This window comes from Pollachius pollachius, assembly GCF_949987615.1.
Source record: "Pollachius pollachius genome assembly, chromosome: 1".
Classification (NCBI taxonomy): domain Eukaryota; kingdom Metazoa; phylum Chordata; class Actinopteri; order Gadiformes; family Gadidae; genus Pollachius; species Pollachius pollachius.
Window position 1 is genome coordinate 51,119,831 of NC_136934.1, and position 13,183 is coordinate 51,133,013.

At 48.9% G+C, this 13,183-nt stretch overlaps 1 protein-coding gene across 1 annotated transcript; it reads right to left on the reverse strand.

The window, feature by feature from the left end:
* Positions 1 to 3,341: 3,341 nt before the first annotated feature.
* On the reverse strand, positions 3,342 to 4,725 carry gbp (glycogen synthase kinase binding protein). The gene has a single exon (XM_079736140.1). The coding sequence runs from the start codon at positions 4,642 to 4,644 to the stop codon at positions 4,132 to 4,134; it is 513 nt and encodes a 170-aa protein (XP_079592266.1). The 5' UTR covers positions 4,645 to 4,725; the 3' UTR covers positions 3,342 to 4,131.
* Positions 4,726 to 13,183: the final 8,458 nt, after the last annotated feature.

Sequence of the window (13,183 nt, forward strand, 5' to 3'; positions counted from 1 at the left end):
TGTAGAATGTTAATTAAAGGTGCAATGAACTTTATATTTAATGGCCTCAAGAGAATGATTTCTGACCTTTACCACACTTCAGAACTTGTGTGTATACACACACACACACACACACACACACACACTCTCTTTCCCTGACACATGACTCACTCTTTACATATAAATGTCCCTGTGGATGACGACTGTTTATATAATGTAACCTTTTCTTGTTTTATGCACTCTTATGCTCAGAGGCCACACACTTTATTCAAATGACACACACACTAATTATTCATACTGTTTATCCTAAAACGAGGACTCCTAAAAGGATCTTGAAAAGAAAACGTGCACAAGGTTTCTACTGTGAAAACGGACACAGTGCAGGTTTAAAAAAGCAATTTGTATCATTCATCTCTAACACCTTATCTCATACACTCCTGTATAAGAAACAAGTTGAGTCTGACAGCTCCCCTTTGAAGGCTGTCTTGGGACCAGACCGTTATTCCTGCCTGTGTTGAAGTCTTCCATCTTGGGGAGCTCATTTCACCGCTTCCTGCTGAAGGAGGTCAGACCCGAACATCCAACCGGCTCTGTGATTGGTGAGCTATACGTTGAAGTGAAGTGTCACTCAAATGTCCCAGACAATGTTCTGATTGTGGCTCTCATCTTCATCATTCAGCTGCATTCTATCAGCGTGTCTGGACTATCCTGGATTAGCATTTAGACTGGGCTGGTTGACCTACTCACTTCACCAAACAAGGCCTCCCGTTCCCCTGCTCTGTGCCCAGGGACAGGATATACTCTATACTGGGTCTCCTCATCAGAAGGTCATTGGCTGTTGATTGTCGAGCCAATGCTAACGCTAGCAGCACTATTGGCCTCAAACGGTCAGCCGTCCAGAGCCTGTGTAAGAGAGGGTCTCTCTGTCTCTGCCCCTGGTCTCATCAATGATGAGGCACACATTGATAGGATCTGTAAGAGATCCTTGAAGCAAAGGCTGATTGCTATATGCTACCTAGGGGGCGGCCACACTCCTCCTCATTGTAAAGTTTATAGAGGACGGTGAGGTTGATACACGATGATGTGGTGCTTCATGTCGCCATGCAGTAGAGCTCTAGCGGGTTGGGTGTGGTGATGGGGCCTCACCCAGCTCCAGAGTCCAATCAGACTCGGCCAGGTAAGGCTGCTCAAACCGGCCGTCCTCCACACACACTTCAATCTTCCTGTAGCTCTTTAACTCGGGAGGCCGCTGCAGATGGACTAGTTTATCTCACTGGGTGTCGAAGAAGTAGGTCAACCCAGCAAAGGACACTACTGGAATGTGTATTGAACACGTAAACGTATAGACGGATACAAGTGGATGTATGACCAATATAACGCCTATCCTTGTCTATCTTGTTTTTGTCGTGGTTGTTTGTCCCCCTGCTCTCGGCTCATAATCTCACGTGTCATCCTCCTCCTCTACCCTCCTCTCCTCCCCCATTACCTCTCCTCTCTTCTATTCCTCGACTCCTCTCCCCTCCCCGAGCTGCCTCCCTCCTCTGCTTCCTCCCCTCCCTACTCACACCTCTCAACTACCCTTATCTCCTCCATCCTCTTCTCCCTTCCCTTGCTTCCTCCCTCCTACCCTCCCCTCTTTCCCATTCCCTCTTCCTTCTACCCCATTCACTCCTTTTCTCACATTTTCTATATTCCCTCTCCATCTCTCTCATCTCCTGTTCTCCTCCCTACTCAAACCCGCCCTCATCTCAACCTGCCTCCCCCCCCCCCCCCCCCCCCCCCCCTTCTGTGTTGCTCCTGTTGAAGGAGGTGATGTGTGATGGTTGCAGGTCCCTCGAGGGCGTGGTATTAATAGTCTGATCTCTTCCATCCAGCCCAGTCCTTCCTTGGGTCTGGTTCACCTTGTCCTCTGTGAGACGCAACTAGCCCAGCCTAGCCCCCCTTCCCTCCCTGGAGGGCGAGAGTGGGGGAGATTAAGGTAGGGACAAGTCCAGTATAAAAACACGCGTGAACGCTGAATAATGTAACTGGGCCAATAAGCTGTCCCAGACAAGGGACACTGGGAGGCTATCTTAAAACACACACGCACACACACACACACACACACACACAAATAAGTGAGTGGTCGTTATCCAGAGTTTGACATTAATGCCTGCATAAAATCCTTCCCGTTTCCAGCCCAAGTCGAGCTACCATTGTCCTTGACAAGTAAGCCTACGACAACGGCGCGGTGATACAAAGGGGCTTTTGTTGTCGATTCCTATTCCCACGTTTCCCTCTAGCGGCGATTATGTAGCATTACAACAACACGGGACCGGGTTCTGCCAATTCCAGGTTAATTCACACGAGGTCAGCAAATACAAGCCTGTCAGTGTATCTGCTCCGAACTGGCGTTCATGTCATGAACGATTCATTGCACCATTGTTATTAATTGGCCGGTCTGCAATGCATTTTGCCATTAATATTAAACGTTCATTGTGTCGAGGGATAGGCTACACATAGGTGATGGACGTTTACTCATCGCCTAGATCTATGAAGAATGGAGAACGCTGCTATAATCTATATGGATCATAAACGTCGATGTTGGCCCTATGTTTGTGATGTGCATAGTGGGTAATCGGACTCTTAGTTAGAAGCACTGGGAAGATGACCATTGGGTTGTTTTTGTTTTCAAGCAGTCATTCATGTGTGTATATCTGATGTTCTTCCAAAACAGACATATGTTGTTGCAGAGACGTCTAGTGATTCGACCCAACACCGCATACCATACCATCTAAAATAGCCTCGAGCCTGCAGGGGAAGGTTTTAATCAGTGTGCATACTCGTTGTGCAACCTCCATATTCACAATAGCTCCTAATGCATGCAGTGTCGTCAGTGCACACCCCTCCATCTATACAGGCTTATCCCCATGGCTTTGTAATGCTAATTTATAGAGAATGTTTCAACCAGGTCACAGGCCTGTCCAATTAAATTACATCTCGCCCAATGAAACAATCTCGAGTAAACGGTAGAGGGAGGCCTCACACCGGTAACCAGGACTTCTGAGTCCGGTTGTAACGAGACTCCGGCTGCACAACATGTTTTCACCAGCGGCGAGGTGTCATGGCCGCCCTGAGCTCGGTATTTATAGAGTAACGATCTGCGCAAGCGCTCTAAGGCCACTGCTTCATACAAACACCATGGTGTGTGGGGTCGTACTACATTGTTTGAATAAAAAAAAACATAGCCAGCTAGGTCAGGGTATGAAGTGTTAAGTTACACAAAAGGTTATGAGCCTGACTAATTTACGTCTAAGGTAACGTCCAGCTCCATGGCTGAACCAAAACATCACAGCAACGAAAAAACGGGTTCAGAAATGCGGTTGGAAAAAAACACGTGTTTTATTTAGACACCAAAAAAAGACCTGAATATTCAGGAACATTATAAAATACTTCGTTACGAAGTGATCATTTCTGAATTTCTGGACACAGGAAAACAAAGACGACGTTAAACGTTGAACTCCTCACTGGAATTCAAAAAACGTGAAGCACCAGTGAACCATATGCCGTGTGAGGACCTCTTCAAACACCATGATGCAGACCCTCTACCGCCGGGCTGGAACCCGTCACAACCGGGCCCAGGTTCACTAGGGCCGGGCTGTGAACCATCACATCCGGGCCGGGTCACTCGGTCCAGCGCTCCCACCAGAAACGTGCCCAAAACCGGGAGTAAAGTCTGAAAAAATGTGTCCTCCTCCCGATCGTCGCTTCTGAATTCCCAGCATCGCAGAATGTAAACATGGTCACAGTGGCAGCTTGTAGGAACGGCTCGAAACCAGGAATAAAAAGTCGAGCTGGTCGCTCGGAGGCTATGGAAGCCGAGAGTGAGTCACCGCGGGGGGACGACAGCCCCCCCACCGGGAGGATTCAAACATAAACACAACAGCTCAGCACACCGCCGGCTGCGGCCAATCACCGGCTCACAGAGCACCGAGACCGGGTTGGAAACTCACAACAAAGGGGGGAGACGAGCCACTAAACCCGTGATACTGAATCCATATCCTAAATAAGAAATAAAGTCTTGGTGGGTTTTTGTACACAAAATGTGTGAAAAACGATTATGTGTCGCGGTTGATTGGGGGTGGGGGTGGGGTGGGGGAATAGACTTCCTCGTCAGCACGACACAGAGTCTGATCCTGCCGAGAAATCGCCACACTCCGCAGCGGGGAACTGCAGCCTCCGCACGGCCTCCTTGATGAGGTTCCCCGACAGTATGAGCTCCTGGAGGAGCCGGTGCGGGTCGTCGTCCTCCGCCGCCGTCAGCCGCTTCTTGTTCCACGGCTTGATGCGGTCCCATTCCTGGTCCCCGGATACGGGGACGCCGTAGGGACTGGCCCGGCTGCTGCGGTGCGACCGGTTCCTCAGCCGCATACAGCAGCCCTGGCCGCCCCGCTTCTGCTGCATCGCGAAGCCGACGTTGGTGACGCTACCGCCGGCATGTTTGAGGCCGGCGGTGGTGTCCACTGACACCCCGTGGTGGAGGCACGCCATGGTCTTCTGCCCCCCCGTACTGTTGTTGTGGAGCTGCAGCGCCTCCCCGATCTTGGTGACCAGTGCGTCCACCTCCTTGGAGTCCACGGTGACGGACTGCTCCAGGAAGATGTAGTTCTCCTTCCGACAAGGCATTTTCTCCGGCTTTTCTGGGGGCTGCTCGCGGAGGTCTGCGGGTGTCTGGTCTGAGAGTTGCGGGCCGCTCCCTACTCTCACCACGCTGTTCGGCAGTGAGCCTCCGTGCCCAGTCTTGATTTGTAAACAATGGGTGACGTCGGCCGGACCGTACCACTTTTCAGGAGGGGTGCGCTGTTTGTGTAGATAGTCGTTCTGGATGGTAGCACCTCTCGTACCTCTTCCCCCATCCACGTATCTCACCCCCACTATAAATACTAGTCTTGTTTTCTACCTAGTCGATATATATGTATGTTTTGAGAACTAAATGTAATCGATACCCGATGCTGAGATTTCTCCATCCCCTACGTGCGCTGATCTCTTGGAAGCGTCCACCCAAACGGACATTACATAAGCAGAACTGTCTGCCGGCCCATCCGAGCAAAATAAACAATGGTGGATTTCATAAGATCACAATGTTTAACAGGGAATGCTTGAACACAAGTAACAGGCTGTTCGTTTGGCACCTGAATCCACACTGAACGACACGTTGCACTAAAGCTATTCCACAAAACCAGTCTAGAAACAGATATTTGATTGAATCCCATTCATTCAAATAACTCCAATATAATAGGGTCTATTCAGCGCTATTCTTCCTAAAATGTAAAGTACACTCGTGTCCCCGACTCAAATCAAACATAGCATTTAATCCACATAGCATTTGATATTGTGTTTTGGTTGGTTTTCAAAGCGGTTGTTCCGGGACTCTTGTGCAGGACCGCGGCGTGTCTGGCCCGACAATAGGGGGAGGGGAGCCGGGAACACGGTGTACGTTTCTGGTTCTCAGAAAACAGCGGCCTCCTCCGCTCCTTATAAGGCGCGGCTCTATAGTGGCCATGCGGTGGCCAGCCAATCAGAGCACGCACAGACACGCACACGCGCACACACACGGACGTCGTTTTAACGGTCGCTTAGGTTGTAAAGTTGTGCATTAAAGTCAGCGGATGGAGAATGCTAAATGTGGTTGCAGGGTGTTCCCCGTAATACATAACTGGGAATACCGGGAACAGCCGGTGTGGTGAACGGCCGAATCCTTTTGGTCTCAGAAGTGCTCCCGTTTATAACTCTTCGAGAACTTTCCCAAGGCTCTGTCTCACACACACACACACACACACACACACACACACACACACACACACACACACACACACACACACACACACACACACACACACACACACACACACACACACACACAACTGCACACTATACAATCACTATAAAACTTTATTTGTTATTTGTTGACAAACAATTGTTATCATCGGGATGCAATAAATGACCGGCCCACAACCGGCATTTTACAGCGGTTCTAATCAGTCAGTTAGTGTTCAGGTGAATGGAGTGTTATTGTTGTGGGCCTGTCGTTAAGATGGGAGGTACATTAGGGCAGGCCGGAGCAGCACTCAGCCAACACGCCTTCAGCCTCAACTCTGATCGTAGTTGGAATGTGGCCAACGGGCGGGCCAGCGGGTTCAGGGAGTTTGAGCTCCATTCAAAAAAGCAAACACCTCCCGACTCTCCCCCCCCCCCCCTCCCTCCCTCACTCTCTCTCTCTTCCCCCCCCCCCTCACTCTCTCTCTCTCCCCCCTCACTCTCTCTCTCTCCCCCCCCCTCACTCTCTCTCTCCCTCCCTCTCACTCTCTCTCTCTCCCCCCCTCACTCTCTCTCTCCCTCCCTCTCGCTCTGTCTCTCTCTCTCCCTCGCTCTCTTTCCCCCCTCTCACTACATCCCCCTCCCTCTCCCCCCTCACTACCTCCCCCCCCCCCCCCCCCCCGCCCCTCACTCCCTCCCCCTCCCTCTTCTCCTCCCCTCCTCTCTCTCTCTTTCAGGAATGCTTAACACTGGCATTCAAGAGGAAACAACTTCAACATTTATTGAGTACGGCGGCTATCACCAGTTGGTCAGAAAACATTCCAGCCACATATCACACACACATGTGTGTGTATGTCTGTGTGTGTGTGTGTGTGTGTGTGTGTGTGTGTGTGTGTGTGTGTTTGGTTGTGTGTGTGTGTGTGTGTGTGTGTGTACGTGTGTTCGCATTAAAATCAGGTCTGAACAAAAATATAGCCCTAGACAAAATCTCAACAGATGGATGCATTCCTAGAATCAAGTAATGGAAATAATCTGATTCCCAGGTCTCTTGGACATTGGGAAAGGCATGTCCCAATTTGTCACGTTTTTGTCATAAGTCCTGATATAGTCTATAAACACGTATGTGTGTTTGTGTGTGTGTGTGTGTGTGTGTCGGTGATTGGTTATGTGTGTGTTTGTGTGATTGGTTGAGTGTGTGTGTGCGTGTGTGATTGGTTGTGCAAGTGTGTTTGGTTTTGTGTGTGTGTGTGTGTGTGTGTGTGTGTGGATGTGTGTGCTTGGTTGTGTGTGCATGTGTGTTTGTTTGGTTGTGTATGTGTGTGTGTGTGTGTGTTTGGTTGTGTGTGTTTGTGTGTTTGTTTGGTTGTGTGTGTGTGTGTTTTGTTGTGTGAGTGTGTGTGTGTGGATGTGTGTGTGTGTGTTTTGTTGTGTGTGTGTGTGTGTGTTTGTTTGTTTGGTTGTGTATGTGTGTGTTTTGTTGTGTGAGTGTGTGTGTGTGTGGATGTGTGTGTGTGTGTTTTGTTGTCTGTGTGTGTTTGGTTGTGTGTGTGTGTTTTGTTGTGTGTGTGTGTGTGTGTGTGGTTGTGTGTGTGTTTGCGTAGTACTAAAGCCAGTACTGTGTCAGGGCGAGGGAGTGATCCCATGTGGATGTGATGAATAGTGATCGTCTGGACAGCTGGGAAACAAAAGAGCCTCTTTGTGTAAATGTTCCTTACCCCACGGCCAGTGGCATGACATAACATCACGTACGTGTGTGTGTGCGTGTGTGTGTGTCTGTGGTGTGTAACCTGCTTCACATTTCGATCGAGTCCACACTGCGGCCAGAGAATAAGAACAAGGAGGGCTGAGTGTGTGTGTGTGTGTGTGTGTGTGTGTATGACTTGTTGTGTGTTAGCGCGTGTGTGTGTATGTGTGTGTGTCTTTGTGCGTGTGTGTGTGTGTGTGTGTGTGTGGGGGGGAGGAGGGTTGACTATGAAACACTACACTGCCACCAGATGTCTTTGTTTAAAAAAGGGTTGAAAATAATCAAGGACGGTATATACTATCACCGCCCAGTACCACCACAGCCCACTACTGGTGGACTCACTGGGAGCTGCCCAGTACCACCACAGTCTCCTACTGGTGGGCACTGGGAGCTGACACGGACAATCCTAGTCTTCACGTGGGAGAGGAAACGCGTTGTTACCAGTATAACCAGTTTCAAACTGGCTACTGTGTGTTGACAATCAACACTCTCTATACGGTCCAGGGCAAACACTTCAGGTAACCAAGGCGACGCTGAGGGTCTGCGTGGGGGTAACCGAGGGTTACGCTGAGGGGGATGCAGGAGAGGTAGACTGTTGCGCAACAATCAAATGTGTCCCAGCAGGAACGGCGCTTCTAGGAACCCAAAGCCCACCGGGAAAGTCTGTGTGTGAGTGTGTGTGTGTGTGTGTGTGTGAGTGTGTGTGTGTGTGTGTGTGTGTGTGTGTGTGTGTGTGTGTGTGAGTGTGTGTGTGTGTGTGTGTGCTTGTGTTTTTAGTGTTGATATGTGTTTGTGTGTGTGGGTGTGTTTGTGTTTTTAATGTTTGTGTGTGTGTGCGCTTGTGTGTGTCTGTGTGTGCTTGGGTTTTTAATGTTTGCGTGTATACTTGTGTGTGTGTGTGTGTGTGTGTGTGTTTGTGTTCTTGCGTTTTTAATGTTGATTTGTATATGTAAGTGTGTGTTCTTGTGTTTTTAATGTGTGTGTGTGTGTAGACCCGTGTGTGTTTGTGTTTTTAAAGTTTGTGTGAGAAAATGGGTCATTTCCTGAGTGCATGTGGTTGTGGTGTCTGTGTGTGCACGTGTGTGTTTTCCTGTAAAAGCATGTTGCTAAATACATGAGTTTGTGTCTGCAGAGAAGGCAAAGGTGAAAAGTTAATGTAGCCAAACTTTAAACTCCCAGCAGAACAATCATGTTGAACAAGCTCAGTGTCAAAGGTACCCAAGAGCCAGATAAACAGGAGTCACGCTGAACAATCAACAGCTCCACTACCACATCATGTTAGTACTAATAATAAATCGGTCGTCACATGAAGGTCAGCCTCTTCCAGTTAGCTCATGCGAGCCGGACCCTGGATGGGACGAGTTACAAACCAACCACATCCTATTTTAAACCCTGCCGGCCCGAGGACGCATGCATTGAGAGTATAGTCGCATGTTTGTTCCTTGTGCGGTCTTGTGTTTCGTCGGTTCCACAGAACTATAGAGCAAAAAGGAAATGATCTGTGAACGACATCATGTGATGACGCAGAAAGAATGAATGAAAGGGTTCACTGAAGGCCTGCAAATCTAATATCCGGGACATATTTTAGGTTTCTATTTTAGTTTTTTATGGTGTGACTGACGGTGGGAGAGACACAGCATGTAGCTGGATTAGGATTGAGCATCTTTAGTGAACTGCAGATATAGTTTAAACAACAGGAAAACGAAGATATCTATTAAGAATATTCTGCCTCAAAACACATACACAAGTACACACATTCACACGTACACACACATAGACTCACATACACACATACACACATGTATACACACACACATATTTACATACACACATACATGGACACACACACACACTCGCACACACAATCACAAAGACAGAGTGTTCGTATGTATGTGTTTACGGTGCTCACAGACTGGTTACCCCAGTTGTTCCACGCACAGGCTTGCACACCCACACACACTCATGCACTCACTCACACACTGACGCCACCTCATCACAACAAAACTGATGACTACACACCAGAGAGTGTAGGGTGTCAGAGAGAGAGGAATAGGGGGGAGACAGAGGGGGAGGGATAGGGGGGGAGAGAGAGGGAGAGGGATAGGGGGGAGAGAGAGGGAGAGGGATAGGGGGGAGAAAGAGGGAGAGGGATAGGGGGGAGACATCAGGAGAGAGTGTCAGCCACAAACAGGGCTCTGATGTTTTGATCGTTTGGTTCGGCTGTTTTTCCTGTGGAGGATCAGACGCCAACAGATTAGCAAACTGCCTTTAATCCACATCCTGAAAACAGACGCACACACAGGCACGCACGCACGCACGCACACACATGCATGTGCATGCTCACACACACAAACACCTTCCCCCCCGCCCCACACACACACACACACACACACACACACACAAACCCCCACCCACACAGATGTGCGCGTCAGAAGGTGTGTGGTCATAACACCCTGGTGTTGACAACACAGCCGCGGGGCAGCGGGTCATTAAAGGGCAGCTCCTGTTCGGCTGAAGACGAACCCCAGCAGAGCCCCTCAGACCTGGGAGCCCTGCAGCCAGCAGAACCTCAAACCCGGCGACCCTCCCCCCAGGGGCCCGGGGCCCCGGCAGCTGTTCCTGCTTCCTGCTGGTGTTTTGATGATGTCATCTTTATTCAAAGGCCGTGAACGGTATTTCCCCAGAACAATGTGGAGTAGGCTTCCTCAACGTGACACGCCGTCCAGTAAAACAGGATGTAAGAACAACAACAACAGGACTAGTGCTGGAATAATGAAGGTGTTTGATTGGATGATGTCAATGTGACCGCACTAAGCTGTGTGAGAGAGGATGTACAGTATGTTAGGATGTTACCGGTCATAATATTAAGGACAACGTGAACACAACATGTTTATGGTTGAAGAGGAAGCTCTGTTTTTTTGATATATTATACATAAATACATGTTTAATACATTACATACATGTATGTTTAATACATTAATGACTGCGGTGGGCCAATATTGCTTTGTGTACGTTTTGTTTTCTAGCACTAATTATGTGTTGTTGTGTTCACATTGTGGTGTCCTGTATTCAGCTTGATGTATTGTTTTTGTAGTTTGTCTGTTTGTGTTCACATTGTGTTGTCCTCTATTCAGTTGTTTTTGTAGGTCGTGTGCAAGGCCCTGTAGGTGTTGTGTTTGTGTAGTTGTGTTCATGTTGTGTTGTTTTTGAAGGTTGTGTGTACTTCCCTGTAGGTGTTGTGTTGCGCTTGGGGCAGGAGTCATGTGGTTTTGGGTTCAGTGTGTTTGTTGCTGTAGGCAGAGTCCATGATTAATGCTTCTGTACCAAAGCAAATAAGTATGTGTGTGTGTTTGTGTGTGTGTGTGTGTGTGTGTGTGTGTGTGTGTGTGTGTGTTTTTGCCGTGGTCTCGGTTCCTCCTGGTGATTCAGGTCCTCTCTCTGACTGGCCGTATTGTTTTGCTGCCGTTGCGTCACAGCGTCTGGGTGGGGCTACGTATGGATGTTTTCACCGACAATCAAGAGTCAAAGCTAGGTTTACAACCTAGTTCCTCTCTCTCTCTCTCTCTCTCTCCCTCTCCTTCTCTCCCTCTCTCCCTCTCTCTCTCTCTCTCTCTCTCCCTCCCTCTCTCTCCCTCTCTCTCTCCCTATCTCTCTCTCCCTCTCTCTCTTGCTCTCTCTATCTCTCTCTGTGTATAATTTGTTTATTTTGTGTCTCTAGGTGTGTTTTTTTGTCTGTTTGTGTGTGTGTTAGCATGTGTGTCTGTTTGTGTTTGCGTTTATCTAAGTATGTTTGTATGTGTGTCTGTGTTTGTGTTTGCGTTTATCTAAGTATGTTTGTATGTGTGTTTGTGTTTGTGTTTTTCTAAGTATGTTTGTATGTGTGTCTGTACTTGTGTATCATATGCGATAACTCTACCTGTCTTTGATTAAAGCATCAATAAACATTTCAACACACGTTTAAAAACAAAACCACGATAGAGGATTATTGCTAATATTTATGTTTTACAATCCCACCGATAAAGAATGTCATTCAGATAGTAACCTTTATGACATCCAAGTTAGATCCATAACCTTCATGGATGGTTTCGGTTCTGATTGTGCTGTTGAATGTTGATGTTTGTTGTGACCGCCTCCTGCTGTTCCTACAGGCTGATAGCGACGGCTCCATAATAAAGAGCCGGTCTCTATCGTCTGCCCCTTAATCTCTCCCTATATCCTCACAGCCCGACTGTTTACCAGAACCCTTTATCTCAGCCTCCCCTTATCGCGGGCTTAAGGTTGAATACTTCTGTGTCCGGGGGGAGGGGGGGGTCTGCGTCAGCCACCGTACCCCCCGGGGCCGTTGCCTTCGGTTACGTATGACACTCCAAAGACGGGGCCTGCTCTCTCCCTCTCTCTCGGTCTCTCCCCATCTCTCCCCCTCACTCTCTCTCTCTCTCTCCCTCTCCCCCTCTCTCCCACCCTCTCTCTCGGTCTCTCCCCATCTCTCTCTCGCTCTCTCTTTCTCTCTTTCTCTACCTCTCTCCCTCTCTCCCTCTCTCTCTCTCTCTCTTTCCCTCTCTCCCTCTCTCTCTCCCTCTCTCCCTCCCTCTCTCTCTCTCTCTCCCTCTTTCCCTCCCTCCCTCTCTCTCTCTCTCTCTTCCTGCTCCGTTCGCCTCCAGCTCATTCAGGACGAATGGGAAGGAGGATGAAGTTCACACGGAGATGTTTGTTTGTTCGACTCTCATTAGAAGGTTCACCAGACGCAGCTGACGACCCATTGAGTCACGGCCTGGAGTGGTGGAACGAGGAGTGTGTCCTGGAGAGTGCGGAACGCGTCTGAGTCTCTGTTTGAGTTGACCTCCCTGGAGGTCATGTGACCAGACCCAAGGCGGCGCTGGAACAACACCACAGACATCACACCCCTCGAGCACCACCACCGCTGGGGCCTCGACCTTGGTGGAGCTCTGAGCCTTCACTGACGTGTTGAGGTTGAATCCCCCCAACTAAAAAAAATCATATTTTCATCAAACTATAAATAACTAATATTAATGCCATCCAAACAGCTCCACGTGCACGTGGAGCTGTTTGGATGGCATGAATATTAGTTATTTATAGTTTGATGAAAATATGATTTTTTTTTAACTCTTAAGATACATTTATATTGATAGGCTGGGGTAGTACACTTACACACACAGAGAAAGACACACACAAACACAGATAAACACACACACACACACTCCTGTTCTATTGAAAACAGTCGGTTGCCAGGTATAACTCTCCAGTGGTCATTTAGGCGTCTGCTGGGACAACAGCCAAGGCCAGCAGACAAACACACACACGCACGCACGCACGCACGCACGCACGCACGCACGCACACACACACACACACACACCACACACAAACACACCCCGGCTGCAGGCCAGGATTTCAACACAACATGTGTGCTGGTCAGTTAGTGTTTCTGAGAATCTGGAACTCCACCCCCACCCCCTGCCTTAACCACATACACACACCCAGTGAACCGCACACACACCAACCATACACACACACACACACACACACACACACACACACACACACATACACACACCCAGTGAACCGCACACACACCAACCCCCACCAACACGCTGACTCACCCAGGAACGGCCCGTGTGTTGGGGAGTTCGCTCTCGGTGGTAAAC